Source organism: Dendrobates tinctorius, unplaced genomic scaffold, assembly GCF_039654945.1.
Source record: "Dendrobates tinctorius isolate UK_male_01 unplaced genomic scaffold, ASM3965494v1 ptg000012l, whole genome shotgun sequence".
Classification (NCBI taxonomy): domain Eukaryota; kingdom Metazoa; phylum Chordata; class Amphibia; order Anura; family Dendrobatidae; genus Dendrobates; species Dendrobates tinctorius.
Genome location: NW_027361680.1, coordinates 13,983,245 through 14,010,268, shown reverse-complemented (window position 1 = coordinate 14,010,268; position 27,024 = coordinate 13,983,245). Strand labels below are relative to the sequence as shown.

The 27,024-nt window shown below is 47.3% G+C and overlaps 1 protein-coding gene across 3 annotated transcripts in view; it reads left to right on the top strand.

Annotated features, from left to right (window-relative positions):
* Window positions 1-27,024, top strand: part of SCYL3 (SCY1 like pseudokinase 3) — a 268,034-nt gene that overhangs the window by 29,121 nt on the left and 211,889 nt on the right. For all 3 annotated transcript variants that reach the window (XM_073558008.1, XM_073558007.1, XM_073558006.1), the window contains exons 5-8: window positions 9,124-9,229; window positions 9,483-9,560; window positions 10,057-10,196; window positions 11,074-11,261. In XM_073558008.1, coding sequence (XP_073414109.1) covers window positions 9,124-9,229; window positions 9,483-9,560; window positions 10,057-10,196; window positions 11,074-11,261 — 512 coding nt within the window. The remainder of the gene's footprint in view (window positions 1-9,123; window positions 9,230-9,482; window positions 9,561-10,056; window positions 10,197-11,073; window positions 11,262-27,024) is intronic.

The following is a 27,024-nucleotide window of genomic DNA, read 5'->3' as shown; positions in this document are numbered from 1 at the left end:
ACCTCAACCATGCCAGCTACAGAAAAGATGCACACATTGCAAGCTTAATTCCGTTAACGAACGAGACTCCGTCATGCCCCGCGGTCCGAGTCCGGCTTACTAGAGGGACACGTGAGGCTCTGGCACATGAGATTGGCCAATAACTGGTGTGTCATGCCCTTACATGTCCGTGGCTGCATGTGCGCTACACTGAAAAGGCCAGCGTTTGTCGCTTACAGGTGCAGATAACCCGCTGAACAACGTTAGTGATGGGGATCTGTGATTACAGTTATTACCCGCGAACGATGATTTCCCAGTAAGTGCAGGTCAACCGCAGTTCCGGAATTAGGCCTAACCGTCATTCCTGAAAAAATTAAAAACTTGCGTGTGCAAACCACAGGTGCTGTAGCTTGCTTAACAGCTCGCCAGCCGTTCTCACGCCCAGTATGGGTTACACGTGATTGCACAAAGGTGAGAAAGGGTACCGTATCCCCAGATAACATGTATGAATAGCGTACACATTCAAAATATATGTCTATACATCAGGAGGCAGGCTCAGACGGTGTTAGGCCCAGTATGGATTGCACGTGATTGCACAAAGGTTAGAAAGGGTACCGTATCCCCAGATAACTTGTATGGATAGCGTACACATTCAAAATATATGTCTATACATCAGGAGGCAGGCTCAGACGGTGTCAGGCACAGTATGGATTTGACGGCCCAGATTACACAGCGGAGGAGCAGGGAGAGGTAAAGATTGCAAATGCTGGGGCCCTGCCCAAGCAAGGGGGGCCCACTCGTGGGCGTCGGTACTGGCACTGGGCCCCTCATAGTACAGCGGTGTGTCTGACGGCGGGTGTGCACCACCACCGTCAGAGACACTTGATTGCACTATGAGGGACCCTGTGCCAGTGCCCGCGCCCAAGAGTCGGCCTACCCACCTGTCCAGGGCAACGGCACTCGCACGGTGTCGTGCGCTAGGTGGTGACCCCGGCCATGGGGGGGGAGGCAGCACAGTTAGGGAGTTTTAGAAAGTGGCATATGTTGATGTTGGACATTCAGCTGATGCAAAAGGCGAAATAGGTGAAGTACCAGGAAGAGGTGGACCAAAGCAAGCCATTTTTCTGTCACCCTATGTGTCATCAGGGGAAGGTGGGACAAAATCCTTGGAAACCCATGCATGGTTCATTTTAATGAAGGTTAGATCATCCACATTTTGGGTTGACAGACGGGTCCTTTTTTCTGTCAGGATTGATCCAGCTGCACTGAAGACTCTTTCCGATAGCACACTTGCAGCTGGGCAAGCGAGCTCCTGTAAGGCATATTGGGCCAATTCAGGCCAGGTGTCCAGTTTAGCGGCCCAATAGTCAAAGGGGAATGACCTGTGTGGGAGAACATCGATATGGGAGGAAAAGTAGTTTGTAACCATAGTTGACAACTGCTGTCTCCTGTCACTTTCCATCGATGCAGTATTACCAGTTGTGTGAGCGGTATTTGAAAAATCAGTCCACAACATTGTCATGAAACCCGTGTCTCCAACACCACTTCTGCTGTGTGCACCACGAACACCTCTGCCAAGCTGCCCCCGGCCCGTATGGCTCGTGTGAGAACCATCACCGCTGCTGTGTGCTGGGAATGCCTCAAGCAACCGATTTACCAGAGTTGCTTGTTTATTAGCCAATATTAGGTCAAGGTTCTCCTGTGGCATGATGTTTTGTAATTTGCCTTTATAGCGTGGATCCAGTATGCTGGCCAACCAGTAGTCGTCATCGTTCATCATTTTGGCAATGCGGGGGTCCCTTTTTAGGATCTGCAAGGCATAATCTGACATGTGGGCCAATGTTCCCGGTGTCAATGATGCACTGCGAGTGCTGGTTGGAGGAGCACTTTCTGGCAAATCCACATCCCTCCAGTCACGCACAAACCCTGTACCAGACCTTGCCACGCCAACATTTTCACTTGCCCCACGAGATGCATCCTCCTCACCTAAGTAATCATCCCCATCATCATCCTCCTCCTCCTCCTCTTCTTCCTCCACCTCGTCCAGGAGAGGTCCCTGAGCAGACAATGGCTGAATGTCATCAAGGATTCCCTCCTCCTCTTCCTCCTCATCAACATTGGCTGCAGACGCCTGCTCCTTAAGGTGCGTCAAAGTTTGCATGAGCAGACGCATAAGTGGGATGCTCATGCTTAGGATGGCGTCGTCTGCGCTTACCAGCCGTGTGCATTCCTCAAAACACTGAAGGACTTTACAGAGGTCTTTCAGCTTCGACCACTGCACACCTGTCAACTCCATGTCTGCTCTCAAAGTGCCTGGCCGTGTATCCTCCCACAAATGCATTATGGCCTGCCTCTGCTCGCACAGCCGCTCCACCATGTGCAGGGTGGAGTTCCACCTTGTTGCAATGTCGATAATGAGGCGGTGGTTGGGAAGGTGGAGCAATCGCTGCAGCTTCTGCATACGAACGGAGTGTACAGGCGACCGGCGGATGTGCGCGCACAGTCTTCGCACCTTCTGGAGCAGGGCTGTTAACTCCGGATAATTTTTGAGGAAGCACTGCACCACCAGGTTCAAGGTGTGAGCCAAGCAAGGTATGTGGCTGAGTTTTGAAAGGGCTATGGCTGCCACAAAATTACGGCCATTATCACGAACTACCTTGCCTGCCTCAAGATGTACACTGCCCAGCCATGACTCAGTTTGTCGCTTCAAGTACTCGGCCAGTACCTCGGCGGTGTGTCTGTTGCCCAAACACATCATCTGCAACACAGCCTGCTGACGCTTTCCACTAGCTGCTCGATAGGGGGACACATCGTGTGCAACAGTGGCAGCTGCAGATGGAGTGCTCGTACGACTGCGCTCTATGGACGAGCTTTCGCTTCTGGAGGAGGAGGAGGGTCGAACGCCTACAGCCAACTGTTTCCTATACCGTGGGCTAGGCAGCACTGTCCCACCACCGCTGTCCCCTGTGGACCCTGCATCCACCACATTAACCCAGTGCGCAGTGATGGACACGTAACGGCCCTGGCCATGCCGACTGGACCATGCATCAGTTGTGAGGTGCACCTTTCCGCTCACTGACTGCTTGAGTGCATGGACAATGCGGTCTTTCACATGATGGTGGAGGGCTGGGATGGCTTTGCGAGAAAAGAAGTGGCGACTGGGTAGGTCATAGCGTGGTACTGCATAGGCCATGAGTTCGCGGAAAGCTGCGCTTTCCACCAACCGAAAGGGCATCATCTCAAACTAGATTAGTTTGGCAATGTGGGCGTTCAAACCCAGTGTACGCGGATGAGAGACTGAGTACTTTCTTGACCTACTCATAGTGTCTGGGAGGGTGAGCTGGACTTGAGAGCTGCATATGGTGGAAGTAGCGGTGGACAGGGCGGACTGAGAGAGGGTTGATGATGGTGATGGAGTTGTTGTTCTTTCTGATGGCCTAGAATCAGTCTTTCGTTGATATAACAGTGGGATTCCCTGACTGCTGTGGCCTTGCAACGACACCTCAACATTTGCTGCTGTGCTAACCGGTGGGCTTACAGTGGGGGAAACAATGTAGCGTTGCTGACTACCTTCGTTGTGATCAGTTGCACATGTGGCACTTGAGGTTTGGTGTTGTGTCCACGCTTGCAAGTGCATGCTGGTTAAATGTCTAAGCATGCAACTGGTATTCAAATTTTTCAGATTTTTCCCTCGGCTAAAGGTCTTTGCGCACTTCTTACAGATAACCTTGGCCTGATCATGAGGATTTTGTTCAAAAAAGTGCCACACTGCACTCTTCCTACTTTGGCAGACATTTTGCGGCCTAGCACGCTGTGATCTTTTGACCCTCTGGACAAGCTGTCCAGCAACTCTTTTGATGTTTGGAACCTGTCTTTGGAGTGCTCCGGGCCTGCCAGATAACAGCTGTTGCGATGTCGATGTCTGCTGTGGATGCTCCTCATCTGAGCTATTGGAAGCAGCACCCTCTTCCCCCAATGGATGCCAATCTGGGTCAACAACTGGGTCATCCATCACCTCCTCTTCTATGTCATGTGCACCTTTCTCTGTGTCACCGTGTATGGTGGTATAGTGTGCGGGAAGGGGCACCTGAGTCTCATCAGGGTCAGAATCTGGCTCTGTACACTGCGAGGACAATGTAGTGCTCTGAGTGAATGTACCAGCAGAATCATCCATCAGCGGCTGTGCATCAGTGCACTCCATGTCAGTTTCATCTTGGCCTGGGTAATTCACCATTTGACTTGATAATCCAGGCATGGTATGTGAAAACAGCTCCATGGAGTAATCAGTAGTATGGCCTGCGTCATCCTTCAATCTTGGTTGGGGTGAAGGACACAAGGAAAGGTGTGGTTCATGAACATGAGCCTCCAATGACGACTCAGTGCTTTTACTTTTTACAACTGAAGAAGAGGAGGCGATAGAGCTGGAGGCTGAGTCAGCAATGTAAGACAAAACTTTTTCCTGATGCTCTGGCTTTAAAAGCGGTTTGCCAACTCCTAGAAAACTAAGCGTTCGAGGCCTTATGTAGCCAGACGATGACGCAGGCTCAACACCTCCTGCATTCGGTCCTATTTTGCTCTTGCCACTACCATCAGATCCACCACCAACACCATCATTACCAGCTGCCAACCCCCGCCCAAGTCCACGGCCTCTTCCACCAGCCTTCCTCATTTTTGGTAGAAATGTACACAAAATCCAACAAACTATATAGTAATGTAAAACAAGGTACAAGGTGTCTATAGGACAGGGGAGATTTTGAATTTCTGCAGACACTTGTAGACACTGGACACTTTTGGATTGTGTGAGGCCCACTGAGTATCTGAGCGCTCTGTCACAGGCTCGATGGCAGAGCTGTGACTAGAGGATAAGGGAGATTTTTAATTTCTGCACACACTTGTGGACACTTATGGATTGTGTGAGGCCCACTGAGTATCTGAGCGCTCTGTCACAGGCTCGATGGCAGAGCTGTGACCAAAGTGACTAGAGGATAAGGGAGATTTTTAATTTCTGCACACACTTGTGGACACTGGACACTTATGGATTGTGTGAGGCCCACTGAGTATCTGAGCGCTCTGTCACAGGCTCGATGGCAGAGCTGTGACCAAAGTGACTAGAGGATAAGGGAGATTTTTAATTTCTGCACACACTTGTGGACACTGGACACTTATGGATTGTGTGTGGCCCACTGAATATCTGAGCGCTATGTCACAGGCAGAAATTGGCTAGTGTATCACAAACTACAAGGTGTATGTAGAATTGGAATCTCCCTAGAGTGCAGGTCTGTAAGAACGGAACATGTCCTCGACTTATTCTCACAGAGTGACTCACTGATAGCTTCACTGTGGCTGTGATAACAGCCGTTACACGGTACTGTGTGAGGAGCGTACACCGCTGTATGGTGTGAAAAAATGCACGCTCAGTACCTCAGCAGGACAAAAAAAAAAAAATTGTGATTGCTTTTAAAAAAGCAGTTTGCGGAGCAGTGGGTAAACAGCAATGCAGGAATGTCAGGAAGCCTTAGAAGGCAGCCCAACAACCAACACCACTGATACACCACTATATAGCCTGGTATTTCCTGATGAAGGGGGTATGAGACCCCTGAAACGCGTAGAATAAAACCACTGCGATCATACAGCATTCTCCTGGAATTTGTCTAAAGCGGCAGCGCGGAATATAGCTACAAACTCCCTTTGGATTCATCATTTCTTTGGTCACTGAAGACCTGTGGATCTGCAGCAGCCGCTACCTACACGCTCTTATCTCATCCTAACCAGGTGAGCATATTTCATGATATACTGTCTTTTGTAACGTGGATAAGACCCTATTGCGCTTTTTTGTCTCCCCCTTTTTTTGCAATAGGAAGCCTTAGAAGGCAGCCCAACAACCAACACCACTGATACACCACTATATAGCCTCCCCTTGCACTGCACAGTGACTGGTGTGTTGTACAGGCAAAATCGCTAGCAGCAGAAGCAGTTTTTTTTTCTTCTTCTCAGCAGGACAAAAAAAAAATTGGGATTGCTTTTAAAAAAGCAGTTTGCGGAGCAGTGGGTAAACAGCAATGCAGGAATGTCAGGAAGCCTTAGAAGGCAGCCCAACAACCAACACCACTGATACACCACTATATAGCCTCCCCTTGCACTGCACACACAGTGACTGGTGTGTTGTACAGGCAAAATCGCTAGCAGCAGAAGCAGTTTTTGGTGTCTTCTTCCCTGCCTAACACTCTCCCTACAAAATCAGCAGCAGCAGCAGCTCTCTCTATTCTGAGATCAGCATGAGTAACATGGAGGTCGGCGTGCACGCCCTTTTATACCCCCTGTGACGCCCACCAAAGCAAGCCAATCACTTGCATGCCCTTCTGAAAGATGGTGGTGACCCGTGCCTATGTCATCACGTTGCCCACAGTGTCCGTGGATCCTGATTGGCTGAAAAAGAGCGCAAAACAAACTTTTGAAACGCGACTTTGGCGCGTAAGTCGCCGACCTCGTGGCCGACCTCATCCTAGGGTCGGGTTTCGTTTCATGAAACCCGACTTTGCCAAAAGTCGGCGACTTTTGAATTTTTTCGACCCGTTTCGCTCAACTCTACCCGTCATACATATCCTCCATCCCTTAGTCCAGTGCCCATATACCCATCACACATCCTCCATCCCATAGTCGACCATTATGACATCATAATGAGCGGCGGGGCTTGCAACCTATGATGACATCAGCGTCGCCATGGCAACCATTGTGATATCATAATGACAGGCGGGGTTTGATACACACTTTCCCCAGTATGCAAATAGGGGCATTATGACATCATAATGAGGGGCGGGGCTTGACGCACACACGCTTTTTCCCCAGTATGTAGATAGGGGAAAAATTTGTTTGGTGAATTGGAATGCGCAGGGTTAAAATTTCGCCTCACAACACAGCTTAGGACGCTCTCGGGGTCCAGACGTGTGACTGTGCCAATTTTGTGGCTGTAGCTGCGACGGTGCGGATGCCTATCCCATACATACATACATACATACATACATACATACACACTTTGAGCTTTATATCTAATATATAAAGCTCAAAGTGTGTATGTATGTATGTGTGTGTGTATGTCCGGGATAGGCATCCGCACCGTCGCAACTACAGCCACAAAATTTGGCACAGTCACACTTCTGGACGCCGAGAGCGTCCTAAGCTGTGTTGTGAGGCGAAATTTTAACCCCGCGCCTTCCAATTCACCAAACAATTTTGCCCCTGTCAACATACTGGGTAAAAAGTGTGTGCACGTCAAGCCACGCCCCTCATTATGATGTCATAATGCCCCTATTTGCATACTGGGGAAACAGTGTGTGCGTATCAAGCCCCGCCCCTCATTATGATGTCACAATGGTTGATATGGCGACGCTGATGTCATCATAGGTTGCAAGCCCCACCACCACTCATTATGATGTCATAATGGTTGACTATGGGATGGAGGATGTGTGATGGGTATATGGGCACTGGACTATGGGATGGCGGATATGTATGATGGGTATATGGGCATGGGACTATGAGATGAAGGATGTGTGATGGGTATATGGGCCACGGGACTATGGGATAGCGGATATGTATGATGGGTATATGGGCACGGGACTATGGGATGGAGGATATGTATGATGGGTATATGGGCACGGGCATATGGGATGGAGGATGTGTGATGGGTATATAGGCATGGGACTATGGGATGGAGGATATGTATGACGGGTATATGGGCACGGGACTATGGGATGGCGGATATGTATGATGGGTATATGGGCACGGGACTATGGGATGGAGGATGTGTGATGGGTATATGGGCACTCGACTATGGGATGGCGAATATGTATGATGGGTATATGGGCATGGGACTATGGGATGGAGAATATGTATGATGGGTATATGGGCACGGGCCTATGGGATGGTGGATATGTATGATGGGTATATGGGCACGGGACTATGGGATGGAGGATAATTATAATTTGTTATAACTAACCACAGTTAGTTACTATGCCCGGGCAACGCCGAGCTCTTCAGCTAGTATTAGATATACCTGTTTGTCATCTCCTCCTGTAAATAGTATATACATGTATGTCATTTCCCCTGTATACAGTATATACCTGTATGTCATTTCCCCTGTATACAGTATATACCTGTATGTCATTTCCCCTGTATACAGTATATACCTGTATGTCATTTCCCCTGTATACAGTATATACCTGTATGTCATCTCCCCTGTATACAGTATATACCTGTATGTCATCTCCCCTGTATACAGTATATATCTGTATGTCATCTCCTTTTATGTAGTATATACCTGTTTGTCATCGCCTCCTGTATATAGTATATACATGTGTCATCTCCCCTGTATATAGTATATACCTGTATGTCATTGACAGCTGCTGACACCAATCCTTAATCCTATTACCCCGATGCGACTGCACCAGGGCATTGGTAAGAGTCTGGGCTAAGTGCCACAATGGGCGCTTCAAATATAAAGTGCCTTTTGTGGGGCAGCTGAGGGCTGGTATTTTTAACCTGGGATTGGGCTAATTAGCATGAAAAAGGGGCCAATCGGTAAGTAGATTACTGCCTTAAGGGCAGAGACAGACTCCCGTATTTCTCGTGCGAGAATCTCATCGTAAACCTTGTACTGGCTGTTGGCTCTCCTGACCTGAGCTTGACAGCTACATAGAAATACATCATACTGTCTTGGTCAGGTCAGGAGAGGTGCCAGTCCACGCAGTGCGATGCGATTCTCCCACGAGAAATACGGCAGTCTGTCTCTGCCCTTACACTACAATACACACACATTTGCACAGGTTTAGCTAATACAGAAATTATTTGGAGTGCTTCTTTAATTCTCATTTGGATGACTGACTAGTACATGTTAATAAAAATTATTTCGTTTTTGGCTATACATTCTGCTTGCACAATGTCGTTTTTTGTTGTTTTTTTTTTGTGTGAATTTGTATATTTTTTATTTGTTTGCCATAGTGCGTGATTTATTAAAAAAAACAAAAAAAACAAAAAAAAAAACAAAACTTTTTAATGGGAACAGGTAATGTTTGTTGTGCAGTAATGAAGTAATAGGTCCAAACCAAAAAGGACCAAAATAAACCAAAAAAATGTATAATTTATTTCCAGCTGAAGTGCTTTCGAGCTTCAAGAACACTGTTAAGAACCTACTTCTGAACCCTGAACCAGAGCTACGACCTTCCCTGTCCACTTTACTAAACTATGACTATTTTAGGTACGTAACTACAGTCTGGAATAACATTCTTTTCTAGATTGCATATACTTCTGTGTGAGAACTCCGTTGTAATGTACTGAACTTGGTCAATAGAACTTGCTTGAACCGTTTGCTAGTGTTTTGTTGATTATTTTGCCCTAGGAATTGTCTCTTGAAACCAGTTTCTGTGCATCGTGTTTTTGCATTTTATTTTTCTTTAGTTTTAGCATGTCCTTCTAAATATGGTTTTATGTATTTTATTTTTTCCAAACAGAAATGATTTTCTGGAAGTTGTCAATTTCTTAGAAAGTTTAACTGTGAAATCTGAAGAGGAGAAGAATGTGTTTTTCAAGTGAGTTTTAAAGAGTAAAAGCTTTCATCTTAAACACCACAAAGAACCTCTGTGTAGCCGTCATGCCGTCAGTGTTTGGCTACAGTCACATTGTTTTTCGTGACTTGAAAAGTCTACTTGCCCACGAGCTATAATTATGCCAAACTGTCTTTTTTTTAGAAAATTTTTGAAAAGGTTATGTTGGTCTCCGCTAGAAAATTTTCAAATTGTCTGACTGAAAATAAACACCAAACTCTTCTCCAGGAATGGGCTTCCCAGCCTCCCAGAGAAGCTGACCATTATGCACAGTATTTGATGGTATTGGGCTAGATTTCTAAAAGGGGTTTTGATAGCTTTCTGTGGGAGTGCTATAAAATTTTTGTTTTCACGTGTTTGTTACTTACCATTGTAGGATTTATTTTTAAAAAAATGCATATTTTAATGAGGAGTTAAATAATTGATCTATCAAGAAATTGCAATTTTTGCAAGATAAAATGGTGCTTTTTCACTTGTCTAGGACTCTGTTGAACAGAGTTTCTTCTTTGCCTGAAGAGCTCATCTCCTCAAGACTGGTCCCACTCCTTCTAAACCAGTTTGTATTTGCTGAACCTATGGCAGTCAAAAGCTTCTTGCCTCATCTTCTCAGGCCCAAAAGAGGTAATTTTCCAACATTGTTTCCGGAAATGTTACGCAAAAAAATTCTTGAGCAGCTTTAAGCCTTTCACTTAAGTCCTTCTGATCGGTTGCTTGTAGAGATGGTCACAAGTATCCAGTGTACACAGATGGAACAGCATAGCTTCATGCACTGCGTATTGCCTGTTCTCAGGTGCTGCAGCACTGCTTCTGCTGACATCCATGGGCGTTAAGCTGCAGTATATACAGCACATTGAAGGAAATCTGAGCAGAGCTGCAGCATGGGAGATTGACTCTTACACAATGCAACAGGCTATGTTGTACACTGTATATCATGCCACCATGGGATGGGAGCTGCAGATGATTGATGTGAGATCCAGGGTTTTAGACCCCCAGAATCTGATCTTCAGGCTACGTGCACACACTGCAGATTCGTCTGCGGATTCATATCTGCGGAACCGCAGGTAAAATGACCTGCGGTTTTGCCTGCGGATTGGCCTGCGGTTTTGCCCTGCGGTTTGCCACCTGGACAATGGAATAGGTGGCAAACCGCAGCAGAAACAATTGACATGCTGTGGAAAAAAAAACCGCAGCTTTTCCGCAGGTAAAAATCCACAGCATGTGCACAGCAGAATGTTAATCCCATAGGATAACATGCTACTGTACACTGTCTGCAGAACTGCTGCAGTTCTGCTGCGGTCAAAACCGCAGCAAAAACTGCAGCGTGTGCACATGGCCTTAGTCTTGAAAAAAAATCCTGTCTTTTCTGTGAGCTGCATCAAAGCGGTTCAGACTGTTAATCTCCGCTTATTGTTTCCACCAACATATGAGTCATAAATTGCGCGCATGTATGTTCACAAATTATTTTCTGACCTGTTTTTTACCTTGTATTTGAATATAGATATTATGGGGAGAAACCGTGAAGATTGTCTTCTATCCCCAGCTCTCTTCCAGATCAAGGTTATTCCAGTATTGATAAAAATGTTCGAAGTACATGAAGAACATGTTCGGGTGGTTTTGCTCACACATATAGATGCATATGGAGAGCTCTTCACATTAAAAGAGCTAAAAGACATTATCCTTCCACAAGTAAGAGCATTTGTTTTTAACCATAGGTGCTCTTTACATTTTCATTGTAATTTAGGCCTGTTTCACACTTCAGTTGTTTGCAGTCAGCTGCAAACTGTCAAAGCGTGAAAAAACGGATCCGTTTCCGTTATGTCACAAACGGATGCCAGCGGATCTGGTTCTTGGATGGATCGCTGCACCCGCTAAGTACCTGAAATTTTGAGAAGAGAGATTGAGATTAAAATGCTTGGCACAGAAATTTCTCCAGGCATGCGCAGTTTCAAATAGCCGTCCGCCACTGGAAAAAAATGTTACATCGTCCGTGTAACCAGCCGGCGGCCCGCTAAAATTTAAACGGATCCGTCAAAAAACAGACGACCATCAGTCAAAATCCGCCATTAATGCAAGTCTATGGGGAAAAAAACCGATCCGCCAAAAAAGGGGCAGATCCGTTTATTGAAAAAAAAAAAAATGGCGGATTTTGACTGACGTCAAAAAACTGAAGTGTGGAACAGGCCCTAGGATTAGTGATGAGTGAACGTACTGTGATAACGTGTTGTACGAGAATCTTGGGTGTGTCTTGATATATTCGAGTCCCTGCGGCTGCATGTCTTGTGGCGGTAGACAGTCGCAACACGTCCAGGGATTGCCTGTTTGGATAGACCTCCATTCCAGCCTCCACTCTGCCTTCTTGCTCTGAGACATGATGATTTTTGAGAGGTCAAAGAGGCACCACCAGTGGCTGGTTGTCTGTTTTGTAGCCCAATGTTGTGCAAACGCCATGTCATGATCTTAAGTGATCTGACCGTTTTAAATCACTGGGTGAACTTTTTTTACTTTGGAAAGTTCCAAGGTGTCTTGACTGTCCCCGGTGGTGGTTAGCAGTATTGCACTTTAGGTTTTTGTGCACTTAATTAGGGATCAGGTGTGACACCCTATAAAGGTGTGCTAGGGGGTGCAATCACTGCCTGTGATATTGTGAGTTTGTGTTCACTCTGTTTTTGGAGAGCCTGGATGAAGGATGGAGCTGGTGAGGAGTCCTGCACAGCTTAGCCAGGGGGGACGTGTTTCAGCTATGGTGTCTGGACGAAGGGCTGGCATGGCGTGGTGAAGTCGCAGTGATGGTGTCAGCGGGAAGTGTCTGCATGGGCTGGTGGAGTGGCGACTATGGAGAGTGGCACTCACCATGTGGGACTTGGCCGCTGAGCTGGACTCCAGCATGCTCGACTTCGTGTCAGCAGCTGAACTCATCCTTGGGACTCTGGTTCTAAGCAGCTACAACTGGTGTTGGACTCTGCTCCAAGGTTGCACTAAGGTGAAGGATCCTGTTATGGTGATGGATCCGGGTGGAGGAGAAGATGCACTCAGGTGGAGGGCTCTGTTGCTAGGAGCGCACGCAACAGAGCAAAGCTAAGTGGTGTTTCCCCTGTATTGTCTCTTTCCTCATGTGTGTTATTAGTGCAGTGGTGGGATTAGTCTCCGCACCGACCCATTCCCTAGTGAGGGTTTAGGGTCAGGGTGAGCAAGGGCGTTAAGGTACGCGTGCGGCGCCCGGTGCGAAACCGACATAGGGAATGTTAGGAGTGCAGGGACACTGGCTCAGGGGAGCTCAGGAGGTCTCCAATTCCCTTTTCCCTATAGCAGGGCCCACCATTGTTAATGTTTCCCAGGTCCCCCTTATTATTTAAATTCGCCATACTGGAGGCGGGGTTTCCAGAATGTTTATTTACGTGTAATACCTAAATTCGCCAGGTGGAGGCGGCGTATCCACCTGCACGTATTATTATTTAAATTCGCCCCACTGGAGGCGCTGTATCCAGGGTCACGTGTGTTATGGGTCCGCCTTGCGGTATCATCTGCGTCCCGACACACGTGACCATGACACGCCATGCTAGTTTGTGGACTCACTGATGCCTGTCAGAAACACCACACTGCACTTGCCCACTGAGCCAGTGCGCGTGTCCTGAGTACAAAGACTGCACAAAGATACCTGCGGAGCGGGCAGCAGTGGTGACAATGCATGCTCCAGGACCTGAAGCATGTGACTGCTGTGGTCGTGGCCTAAGCTCCACAGAGCTAGGAGCTGCAGGGAAACTCCTAGAAAGGTAACGACAGGACAATGTTACCAAGGGGCATAGACAGACAGAAACCAGATCAAGCCGAGGTCAAAGCACGAGATAGCAATACAGTACCAAAGGATTAGACAGAATGGATAGTCAGGACGTAGCAATAGATCAGAAAACCAGAACGGGCATTAGACGGTACAATAGGGGTAAACTGTAACGGAGTAACGATAGCCAAGCCAGGAGGTCAGAACCAGAAAAGACAGTGGTACCAAAACGAGAGACGGAGTACAGAGTGAAGGAACAAGCTGGGTCATACACGGGAAGCAAACAAACAACGCAGAGTACAGGCACCCAAGGGGTCAGACACACCAGGACAGCGGTATAACTGACAGAGAATGTTAGTTTGGAGTGAGTATAAATACCCCTCCCAGATCCAAAGAGAGGCCGGCAAAAGTTAACCCTGTGAGAACAGGACATTAACCATGTCCTAGCCATGACAGTACCCCCCCCCTCTTAATGGGGGGCCACTGGACCCCCAGGTTTCTCAGGGTACCTGGCATGAAAAGCCCGCACCAGTCGATCAGTGTGCACCGAACTGGCCGGAACCCACGACCGATCCTCAACGGAATATCCCTTCCAATGGATAAGGTACTGAAGTCTCCGGCGCACCCACCGCAAATCAACGATGCGCCCTACCTCGTACTCCAGTTGACCCTCTACCAACACTGGTGGAGCCACAGATGAGGGATCTTCTCTAACTGTCCCCACAGGTTTTAATAGGGACCTGTGGAAGACGTTAGAGATTTTGAAGGAGGTGGGCAACTGTAATCTGTATGCCACCGGGTTGATCACCTCTACAATCTTGTATGGGCCAATAAATTTGGGGTCCAACTTCATAGAGGGTATTTTAAGTTTGATGTTACGGGTGGACAACCAGACTTTTTCCCTCACTGTCAACGCAGGAACCACCCCCCTCCTGTCTGCAAAATGTTTGAACTACTTCTGGGCTTTGGAGATGTTCCCCTGTACCTCCTTCCAGAGGATTTTTAATTGTTGTACCATCCCCTCGGCACCAGGGCAATCCGAATCCATACGGGAAAATTCCCCAAACTGCGGAACAAACCCATAATTGACCAGAAAGGGAGACTTTCCGGTAGACTGATTAATCCGACAGTTGAATGCGAATTCTGCCATGGGTAATACCTCACACCAGTCTTCCTGTCTGGAGGAGGCCAGGCATCTCAGAATCTGCTCCAATGACTGGTTGGTGCGTTCCGTTTGTCCGTTGGATTCCGGGTGATAGGCAGAGGAGAATGACAACGTGACCCCCAACTTCATACAAAATGCTCTCCAAAACCTGGCCACAAATTGCACATCCCTGTCCGACACCACGTTCACAGGCACTCCATGCAGTCGAACAATGTGCTGTATAAACAAGCGGGCCAAGGTTTCAGCGGATGGTAATGCAGGTAATGTCATAAAGTGGGCTTGCTTAGAAAATCTATCAACCACTACCCATACCACTGAGTTGCCCTTGGAAGGTGGAAGGTTAGCGATAAAGTCCATGGACAGGTGTGTCCATGGTTTATCCGGAATTGGCAAAGGCACCAATTCCCCGGCCAGCTGGACCTGAGAGCTTTTAGAGCACACCCCACAAGTATTCACAAACCTTTTTATATCAGTACCCATAGAGGGCCACCAAAAACCCCTAGCTACTCCCCCCTTGGTAGCTGCAATACCAGGGTGTTCACTTAACACAGAGTCATGAAATTCTTGAAGGAGTGTGGGACGGAATTGTTCGGGTACAAACAATTTACCTGGGGGTTTATTCCTTGGAGCTTGTGCTTCCAGAATCTCTCTCTGGAACTCAGAGGAGATTTCGGCTACAACCACTCCCGGTTGAAGAATGGAGGAAGGCGGTTCTGGAGGGGACACCGAATCAAAACTTCGGGATAAGGCATCTTCCTTTACTTTTTTAGACCCTGGTTGGAACGTGATGGTAAAATGAAATCGAGAGGAAAAAAAAGTGCCCACCGAGCCTGTCTTGGGGTCAATCTCTTAGCCGACTCGATATAGGCCAGGTTTTTATGACCAGTGATGACCGTAATGGGATGAGCGGCCCCCTCCAAAAAATGCCTCCATTGTTCGAAGGCCAATTTAACTGCTAACAATTCCCTGTTACCGACATCATAGTTTCTCTCGGCCGAAGAGAACTTCTTAGAGAAAAAGGCACAGGTTTGAGGTTAGTCAGGGTAGGGACAATACTGCCCCCACCCCCACCTCCGAAGCGTCGACCTTGACGATAAAAGGTCTTGACGAATCGGGTTGTACCAACAGAGGGGCTGTAGTAAAACACTTCTTTAATGCCAGGAAGGAATTTTTTGCAGCCACGGACCAATTTTTTACATCTGCCCCTTTAAGAGTGAGGTCCGTCAAGGGTTTTACCACCTGTGAGAACCCTTTAATGAACTTCCTATAATAATTAGTGAAGCCCAGAAATCGCTGCAACCCCTTCAGGTCATGAGGCTGCACCCAATCTGTAATGGCCTGAACCTTCCCTGGATCCATGCGGAATCCCTCCCCGGATACAATTACACCCAGAAAAGACAGTTCTTGCATAAAAAATGAGCACTTCTCCAGCTTAGCATACAAATGGTTCTCCCGTAGTCTCATAAGCACCGTACGCAGATGATGCAAGTGTGACTGACTGTCCTCAGAGTAAATCAAGATGTCATCCAGGTAAATGACTACGTAACGTCCAATCAAGTCACAAAAAACAACTTTAATAAAGTTCTGAAAAACCGCAGGAGCGTTAGTGAGGCCAAATTGCATAACCAGGTTTTCAAACAGCCCCTCAGTTGTCAGGAACGCTGTTTTCCATTCGTCCCCCTCCCGGATCCTTATAAGGTTATAAGCCCCTTGTAGATCGAGCTTAGAAAACCATTTGGCCCCTGTGACTTGATTGCATAGATCAGGAATCAACGGGAAAGGGTACGTGTTCTTAACAGTAATTTTGTTCAGTTCTTGAAAGTCGAGGCACCGTCGCATCCCACTATCTTTTTTTCTTTACAAAGAAAAACCTCGCTGCCACGGGTGAGACCGAGGGCCGAATATGCCCCTTGCGAAGGCTTTCTTTAATCTACTCTTTCATAGCTTGGCGCTCAGGCCCGGACAAATTAAACAAACGAGCCTTGGGTAATTTGGCTCCAGGTACTAAATCGATGGCACAATCAGATGGTCTATGTGGTGGGAGCGCCTGAGTCTTGCTTTCGGAAAACACATCTTTAACCCCTTCCTGACATCAGACGTACTATCCCGTCCATGGGACCCGGGCCCCTATGCCCATGGACGGGATAGTATGTCTACCGCGATCAGCGGCGCCCGGGTGTCAGCTGATTATCACAGCTGACACCTGGCACAATGTGTCAGGGGCGGTCACGGACCGCCCCCCGACACGTTAACCCCTTGCAAACATGATCGCGGTGTACCGGGGGTTAAAGGGAAGCATCGGCAGGGAAGGGGCTCCCTCCGTGCTTCCCTGAGCCCCCCACGGCAGCGCAATGTGCAGCGCTGCTGCGGGGGGCTCCTTTCCTGCAGGCCCCCGAATCTAAGATGGCGACGGGGGCCTTCGGGGGCCTGCAGGAAGCTGTCTTCCTCAGTGCCTGCAAAGCGCAGGCATGAGGAAGCCTTCTGCAGTGCCTGTGACAGATCGCTGATCTGTCACAGTGATCTGTGATGTGACAGATCAGTGATGTCCCACCTGGGACTATTTAATAAAGTAAAAAAAAAAAAATAAAAAGTGTTAAAATAAATTTAAAAAAATCGCCAAATAGATTAGGAAAAAAAAAAAAAATATTCCCCTACATAAATCCATTTCTTAGAAAAAAAACAAAACAAAAGTACACATATTAGGTATCGCCGCGACCGTGACGACCCGCCCTATAAAACTGTCCCATTAGTTAACGCCTTTAGCGAACCCCTTAAAAAATAAAAATAAACGAAGCAAAAAATGATTTATCATACCGCCAAACAAAAAGTGTAATAACGCGCGATCAAAAAGACGCATATAAATATCCATGGTACCGCTGAAAACGTCATCTTGTCCCGCAAAGAACGAGCCGCAACACAGCATCATCAGCGAAAAAATAAAGTTATAGCTCGCAGAATAAAGCGATGCAAAAATAATTATTTTTTTATATAAAATAGTTTTCATTGCATAAAACCGACAAAACATAAAAAAAGACCTAAATAAGGTATCTCTGTAAGCGTACTGACCCGAAGAATAAGAACGCTTTATCAATTTTATCGCACGCGGAACGGTGTAAACGCACCCCCCCCCCCCCCCAAAAGAAATTCATGAAACGCTGGTTTTTGTTCATTCTGCGTCCCAAAAATCGGAATAAAAAGTGATCAAAAAATGTTACGTGCCCGAAAATGGTACCAATAAAAACGTCAACTCGTCCTGCAAAAAATAAGACCTCACATGACTCGGTGGGTCAAAATACGGAAAAATTATAGCTCTCAATATGTGGTGATGCAAAAACTATTTTTTACAATAAAAAGCGTCTTTTAGCGTGTGAAAGCCGCCAAACATAAAAACTGCCATAAATAGTAAATCAAACCCCCCGTTATCACCCCCTTAGTTAGGGAAAAATAATAAAATTAAAAAAATGTATTTTCCATTTTTCCATTAGGGTTAGGGCTAGGGTTAGGGCTGAGATTAGGGGTGTGTTGGGGTTCGGGTTGGAGTTAGAATTGGGGGTTTCCACTGTTTGGGCACATCAGGGGCTCTCCAAATGCAACATGGCGTCTGATCTCAATTCCAGCCAATTCTGAGTTGAAAAAGTCAAATGGTGCTCCTTCCCTTCCAAGCTCTGCCATGCGCCCAAGTGTTTTACCCCCACATGTAGGGTATCAGCCTACTCAGGTAAAATTGCAAAACAATTTTTGGGGTCCAATTTCTCCTGTTACCCTTAAAAAAATAAAAAATTGGGGGCAAAAATATCATTTTTGTGGAAAAAAAATGATTTTTTTATTTTCACTTCCGAGCGTTATAAACTTCAGTGAAGCACTTGGGGGTTCAAAGTGCTCACCACACATCTAGATAAGTTCTGTGAGGGGCCTAGAGTCCAAAATGGGGTCACTTGTGGTGGAGTTTCAATAGTTTAGGTACATCAGGCGCTCTCCAAACGCACATGACACCCGCAGACCATTCCATCAAAGTCTGCATTCCAAAATGTCACTGCTTCCCTTCCGAGCCCCAACGTGTGTCCATACAGTAGTTTTCTCTCACATATGGGGTGTCAGCGTACTCATGACAAATTGGACAACAACTTTTGGGGTCCAATTTCTCCTGTTACCCTTGGGAAAATGAAAAAATTGGGGACTTAATTGATCATGTTTGTGGAAAAAATACGATTTTTTTTTATTTTCATGCCCGGGCATTATAAACTTCTGTGAAGCCCTTGGGGGTTCAAAGTGCTCACCACACATCTAGATAAGTTCCTTGGGGGGGGGGGGTCTAGTTTACAAAATGGTGTCATTTGTGGGGGGTTCCCACTGTTTAGGTACATCAGGGGTTTTCCAATCGTGACATGGTGTCCGATCTCAATTCCAGCCAAAAACGTCAAATGGCGCTGCTTCCCTTCCGAGCTCTGCCATGCGCCCAAATAGTGGTTTACCCCCACATGTGGGGTATCAGCGTACTCAGGACAAATTGCACAATAACTTTTAGGGTCCTGTTACCCTTGGAAAAATAAGAATTGAGGGTGAAAAGATCATTTTTGTGGAAAAAATATGATTTTTTTAATTGTACGGCTGTATGTTATAAACTTCTGTGAAGCCCTTGGGGGTTCAAAGTTCTCACCACACATCTAGATAAGTTCCTTGGGGGGGTCTAGTTTCCAAAATGGGGTCACTTGTAGGGGGTTTCCACTGTTTAGGTACATCAGGGACTCTCCAAACGTGACATGGCGTCCGATCTGAATACCAGCCAATTTTGCATTGAAAAAGTCAAACGGCGCTCCTTCCATTCTGAGCTCTGCCATGCGCCGAAACAGTCGTTCCCCCCCACATATCAGGTATCAGCGTACTCAGGACAAATTGCACAATAACTTTTGCAGTCCAATTTCTCCAGTTACCCTTGTTAAAATAAAAAATATTGAACCTGAAGTATTTTTTTAGTGAAAAAAAGTTAGATGTTCATTTTTTAAATATTCAAAAAAATTCCTGTGTAGCACCTAAAGGGTTAATAAACTTCTTGAATGTGGTTTTGAGCACCTTAAGGGGTGCAGTTTTTAGAATGGTGTCACTTTTGGGTATTTTCTATCATATAGACCCCTCAAAGTGACCTCAAATGTGATGTGGTCCTAAAAATAAAATGGTGTTGTAAAAATGAGAAATCACTGGTCAACTTTTAACCCTTATAACTTCCTAACAAAAAAAAAAAATTTGGTTCCAAATTTGTGCTGATGTAAAGTAAACATGTGGGAAATGTTTATCAAGTTTTTTGTGCCGTATCTGTGATTTAAGGGCATAAAATTTCAAAGTTGGAAAATTGCGAAATTTTCAAAATTTTCGCCAAATTTCCGTTTTACTCACAAATAAACGCAAGTTATTTGAATGAAATTTTACCACTAACATGAAGTACAATATGTCACGAGAAAACAATGTCAGAATCACCGGGATCCATAGAAGCGTTCAAGAGTTATGACCTCATAAAGGGACAGTGGTCAGAATTGTAAAAATTGGCCCGGTCATGAACGTGCAAACCACCCTTGGGGGTGAAGGGGTTAAAGTCTCTCAGGTACTCCGGAATACCCTCCAGACCGACAGATGACACAGATAAGGATTTTATCGGATTGACAAAAGGAACCGGGTTACAACACAGACCATTATCTGTTGTGAGTACATTCTCTGGTTCACCAGTTGTGAGTTCTCCTTCCTGACTCCCTCTGGTGGTAACAAGAGGTAGTGAGGCTGATTTGATCGGTGGAGATCTGCCACCTGAGAATGAGGATGACGATTGGACCTCAGATGTCTCAGATTGGATTTAAGACAGCCGACGCCCTACTCAGTTGCTGGTGATTCCTTCTGGCTTGTCATCTCTTGGTTTTCTGCTCTGTTCCAGTCATCTAAAGCTAAGTTTTTCTGCTAATGTTCACACTTGATTTTGTTGGTCTATTCAGTTTTTTTGGTGTGGTCAGCCAGCCCCGGCTGGGGGCTGTGCTAAATTTCCACTTTTATTTATCAGTATTTTGTCAATTTGCTTTTTGTCCCTTACTAGTTTGGTCTCTTTTTGCTCTGTCTCAGAATATTTCAGAGTGCTGATATAGGGTCAGAAGTCTAGTGACTTCAGGGTTAATTTTGCTATCAGAAGTGTTGGACATTATTTTTGTAGGGTTTTTTGCAGGTTGCAGACAGTCTTTCCTTTCCTTTCCTCTCTAGTTAGTTTGGGCCCCATCGTTTGCTCAGCCTATTTTCCTGCCTGTGTTTGTGCCTTCATCTTGTTTCACCGTCAGTACATGTGTGGGGGCTATCTATTCCTTTGGTGTCTGCTCTGGGGCAGTTAGTTTTCCCCTTTTCATGCTTCAGGCTTATTTAGTCCTCCAGCTGTGACGAAGCGTCTAGGAACATCGTGGGTACGCTCCACGGCTGCTGCTAGTTGTGTGGTAGGATCAGGGATCTGCAATCTGCATAGTTACCAACCTCTCTGATTTTCTGTGACTTAGCTTGTTTTGCTTTTTTTCCTCTTCGCCACGACAGCACCCACTGAGAGAGGGGATCCGCCCCCGGAACAGGAAACCTACAGAGAGATAAATGGGGCGGTCCCCCTCGCTCCCTCAGTTTGGTTTCCTGTTCCTGGAAAGGAACCCGCAGAAGAGGATGCCTGGTCTGGTAGCCGCCTGCGTGCAGAATATGAGCAGCAGGGGCCCCAGGACCGGAGGCAGCGTCGGGCGGAGAGGTGTATTCCCCCCCCCCAGAGCTGGCGTAATGCAGGTGAGGCTGGAGGCGAAAGTGGTGCCAAAGCTCACTGGGGTTATGGCTATACCCCCCCCCCCCCGAGGGGGTGGACGCATTACAAACGCCATCGGGCGTACGGAGACCGGCGCCCCCCCTCCCAGTGTGGCAGAAGGGCTTGTGCGGTGTGTGCTGAGCGGCGCTGCTGGGAGTCATACCTGGCAGGAGAAGGACCCCGTGCGTGGAGAGGGGGCGCAGACGCGCGGTGTCGCCGGCCGCATCACTATTTGCGGTGACCCAGCGCTCCAGGAGAGGCAACCCGGAAGTGGAGGAGGACTTCAGGGTTCAGGCTGAAGGCAGAGACCGTGGGACAACGCCCACGCATGCGCAGTAGGGGCTGAAAGAAAAAAAAAAAAAAAAAATGGTGGACAAAAAAAAAAAAAAGAGGAGCAGCTATAGCAAAGGCTTTAAAAGGAAGCCACAGACACAGCGCCAGTGCGCAGTCATGTCGTCCTTAGATGACTCAGCTTCGCTCCCATTAGGTCAGCCAGTGGTATCCCCACTTGGTAGTAGACAGAGCAGTGCTACGAGGAGAACCAATAGCACCAGAAGAAGTGGCAGCTCTAGGAAGGATTCCATTGGGCCTTCCAGGCAAGATGAGCCGTTAGAGAAGAAACGTAAGGAAAAGAAGTCGTCCCATGCCTCGCCTCAGCCTGGGTCCCGGACACCGCAGCCGGTAGTTGCTGACAAAATTCACGGGTGAGTGTTTTTTGGTCAGGTTAGATAATTGATAGCCTTCTCTTTCTGGTCCATACCCCCTTTAGGATAAAAGAACAGAGAAGGCGAAACATAGAGAGTGTGCCTTATGTTCGCAGCCCCTCCCGGATGGCCACCCAAAGAGATTATGCCAATCATGTGTTGAGGAGGCCTTGCAGGAGGAATCCTCACGAAAGAAGGAGGATATCCGGGCAATGATAAGAGAGGAACTACGGGCCTTAGGCGGTTCCAGTAGTCTAGGGGGTCACTCCTCCATGAGAGAAATACGTTCACCTAAAGGAGGAGTCTCGCTGGCGTCCAGGTCGCCGTCAGATACCGGAGAACTAGATTCCGATAAGTCCCAGGAATACCTTTCCTCAGAGGACGAGGATCAGACGTGTTTCCCCACGGACAGTGTCAGTAATCTTGTGAAGTCTGTCCGAAATACCATGGGGTTGCCGGAGAGTAAGGACCCCAAGACCCCTCAGGACATTATGTTTGCGGGTATTTCTCGTAAAAAGATCCGAGCATTCCCAGTGGTCCCAGCTGTAAAAGACCTAGTTAAGAGGGAATGGGAGAAACAAGGTCAAAGGACCTTCCTCCCCTTAACGTCAAAGCGTAAGTATCCCTTTGACGATGAGGAGTTAACGGCCTGGTCGAGAGCCCCCAAGGTGGATGCGGCAGTGGCCTCTACCTCCCGTAGATCCTCCTTGCCGGTGGAGGATTCGGGAACTTTGGCTGATTCTTCGGATCGTAAGACCGATACATTCCTCAAAAGATCTTGGGAAGCTTGTACGGCAGCCTTTAAGCCCGCAATAGCAGCCACATGTACGGCAAGATCTATGTTGGTGTGGCTGAACGACTTGGAGGACAATATTAAAAATGGAGTAGCTAGGAGTAGGCTTCTTTCCTCTATGCCCCTCATTAAAGGAGCAGCTGCTTTCCTCTCCGACTCCTCCGCGGATTCTCTCCGGTTGTCGGCTAGAGCGGCAGGACTGACCAATGCAGGCAGGCGGGCCTTATGGTTGAAGGGGTAGAAAGGAGACACACAAACAAAAACTAGATTGTGTGCTATACCCTGCCAGGGTAAGTACCTGTTTGGTACAGAGCTGGACGAGATTTTGACAAAAGCGGGGGAGAGGAAAAAGGGGTTCCCTAACCCGTATGTTCCGTTCAACAGGAGGGCCTACAGGAAGCCACCGTTCGGTAAAAAGAAAGACTTTAGACCCCAGGACCGCTGGGGAAATAAGGACCCCAAGCAAAGAGGCAACCTATTCGGGAAACGTCCCTTCAGAGGAGACAGATCCCTATAAAACCGTTACACCGGTAGGTGGCAGGCTATTAAGATTCAGCCGCCAATGGATGAAGGTGACATCAAACCCGTGGGCCCTAAGTATTGTATCATCAGGCCTAAAATTAGAATTCGTTCGGTATCCACCGAACTCCTTCTTATTGACTTCTATGAAGTCCCGATCTCAGCAGGAAGCACTGGAGATGGAGATTGCGGTACTGCTAACTAAACAGGTCCTAGTGGAGGTCCCAGACGACGAAACAGGGATGGGCTTTTATTCTCCTCTATTCTTAGTCCCAAAACCAGATGGCTCTTACAGGACTATAATAAATTTAAAGAAACTTAATACCTTCCTAAGACTAAGGTCGTTTAAAATGGAGTCGATTAAGTCTGCAATAAAGCTTTTGTTTCCCAGGTGTTATATGGCGGTCTTGGACCTAAAGGACGCCTACTACCATCTCCCCATATATCGAGGGCACCAGAGGTTCCTGCGGGTAGCAGTCTGGTTCAGAGGTCGGATTCAGCATTTCCAGTTTGCGGCAATGCCATTCGGGCTATCCATGGCTCCTCGGGTATTTACCAAATTAATGCTGGAAGTAATGTCATATGTAAGGCTGAATGACACCCTAGTTGTCCCTTACTTAGACGACCTACTCATAGTGGGGAATTCTGTTTCACAGTGTGAAGCAAGAATAGCTAGGATTATCTCATCCCTACAAACACTGGGTTGGCTAATTAACTTGGAGAAATCCAGACTAGAGCCAGTGACCTGTCAAAGGTTTTTGGGCCTGCAAGTAGACTCCGTAACTGAGGAGTGCTTTCTGCCAAACGCCAAAGTAATGGCCATAATCGACAAAGTACAGAATGCTACAGGAAGACCCGTAATATCATTGAGACAGGGCATGTCCTTGCTGGGGTCACTAATATCATGCATTCCAGCGGTGCAATGGGCTCAGTTCCACTCTAGAGGACTACAGTGGGCTATTCTGCAGGAGATAGATAGACTGCAGGGGCGGCTGGAAGGGAAGATATCCCTATCGCCCGAGGTGGTTGAATCCCTAAAATGGTGGTTAATTCCTTCCAATCTATCGAAGGGAGTACAGTGGTGGGTGACTCCCTCCAAGATACTCACCACGGATGCCAGCCACTTAGGTTGGGGAGCCCACCTAGAGGAGCACATGGTACAAGGCTGGTGGCGGGAGAATGAAATAGAGGCCTCCTCTAATGTAAAGGAGCTAACAGCGATTTTTTTATGCGATATCTCACTTCCTCCCGCAGTTAAGAGGCGCCCACGTAAAGATCCAGACAGACAATACCACCGCAGTGGCCTATATAAACCGGCAAGGAGGCACGCGGTCAATGCCACTGATGTCTATCGCGGGAAAGATTCTGGAGATGGCCGAGGTCCATCTTCTCTCCTTGTCAGCGCTCCATATAAGAGGAGTGGACAACTCCTGAGCAGACTATCTCAGTCGCCAGGCCCTATACCAGGGAGAGTGGGTCCTCAGCAGAGACGTCTTCGAAATGATAGCGTCAGAATGGGGCAGACCGGAGATAGACCTATTCGCAACCAGAGCCAACAGGCGCGTAAAAAGGTTTGCTTCTCTCTACAGGTCGGACAACCCAGACATTCTAGATGCCCTCCAAGCACCCTGGGCATTCCAACTAGCCTATGCCTTTCCTCCAATGGTGCTACTACCAACAGTAGTCAGGAAAATAAGACAGGAGAGGGCGAGGGTCATCTTGATAGCCCCGTTTTGGCCAAAAAGACCGTGGTTTTCATGGCTGAGAGCCATGTCGGTAACCGACCCGTGGATCCTGCCGCTGCACCAGAATCTTCTCTCGCAGGGACCCTGCTACCATCCACAGGCCAAAGCCCTGCACCTAGTGGCCTGGAATTTGAAAGGGAGCTACTGAGGCAGAGGGGTTTCTCAAGGAACCTAATCAATACCCTGCTACAAAGCAGGAAGGAGTCCATGACAAAAATATATGCTAAGGTGTGGAGGAAGTTCCTGGCCTTTCACCCAACAAAACTAGCTGGTGAAGTACCCATTACGGCCATTCTAGAGTTTCTACAAAGAGGCCGAGAACTTAGACTCTCAGTAAGCACTCTTAAGGTCCACGTGTCAGCCCTAGGAGCCCTGTTTAACTATAACGTGGCAGCAAATAGATGGGTGACTCGGTTTATCTCGGCCTGTCAACGAGCAGAACCGGTGCATGTGCCTCGACTTCCAGCGTGGAACCTTACTCTGGTTTTGGATGCCTTCACTCAGGCACCATTTGAGCCCATAAGCTCAGCATCAGTAAAGTGCCTCTCATTGAAAACGGCTATGCTGGTGGCCTTAGTATCGGCCAGGAGAGTGAGTGATCTTCATGCTCTGTCAGTAGACCCACCGTTCCTGTTAACAACACGAGACAGTCTCATTTTAAAGACGGACCCGTCCTACCTGCCCAAACGGGCAACTAAATTTCATAGGTCTCAAGAAATATGCCTACCTTCATTCTATGAGAACCCGTCAACACAGGACGAGGAGAAATATCACACCTTAGATGTGAAAAGAGCTGTGCTAGCCTACCTTGATAGGACCAGTCCCTGGAGGCAGAGTAGGTCTCTTTTTGTCTCATTCCAGGGCAGCAGGAAGGGGTCTGCAGTTACATCAGGCACGATATCCAGATGGATTAGAGATGTGATCACAATGGCGTATCTGACAAAAGGAGAAGACCCTCCACTGGGGATTAAGGCGCACTCTACTAGAGCCATATCATCCTCCTGGGCCGAGAGGGCGAACGTCCCAATTGAACAAATATGTAAGGCTGCAACCTGGTCTTCTCCATCTACCTTTTATAGTCACTATAGACTAGATTTGTCCTCTACCGAGGATCTAACTTTTGGTAGATTAGTCCTTAACACTGTGTGCCCGCCCAAGTGATTATCTCTGAAAATCTCTCAGTGGGTGCTGTCGTGGCGAAGAGGAAAAACCGGATTACTTACCGGTAATACTCTTTTGTAGAGTCCATGACAGCACCCGCTCACTTCCCTCCCGTAAGAATTTTTTCACACATGGGTCTCCTTGGTGGTGGAGATTATAATTTAAGTTAGATATGTGATTAAACTTAGTAAGCTTAAAACTGCATAGGGGTAAGATAGATGAATCGCCCAGACAGTTTGACTAAAACATGTATGGCGGTTCCTCCGTTGTTCTCGGTAACACAAACTGAGGGAGCGAGGGGGACCGCCCCATTTATCTCTCTGTAGGTTTCCTGTTCCGGGGGCGGATCCCCTCTCTCAGTGGGTGCTGTCGTGGACTCTACAAAAGAGTATTACCGGTAAGTAATCCGGTTTTCTCCTCTGTGACCCATTCATAACAATTATCATTACATCCCCATCGGGTGATCTACCCCTTCACCCAATCAATAAGAGGATTGTGGCGTTGCAACCAGGGCATTCCCAATACCAGTCCTGCAGGCAGATTATTCATAATGAAACAACTTAAATTTTCCACGTGAGTGGAACCCACTTTCATAGAAAAAACTTCATAAAACAAATTCCATCCCGGGTAAGAGGGGGTGAATCCACAGCCACAATTTTTAACAGGGTCTTTTAACCTGACTGTCCCTATCTTAAAAGTCACAACTTGGGCATCAATCAGATTAATGGAGGAACCAGTCAACAAAGGTGGTGGTCATAACAGGACCGCCAGCAATTTCTAAT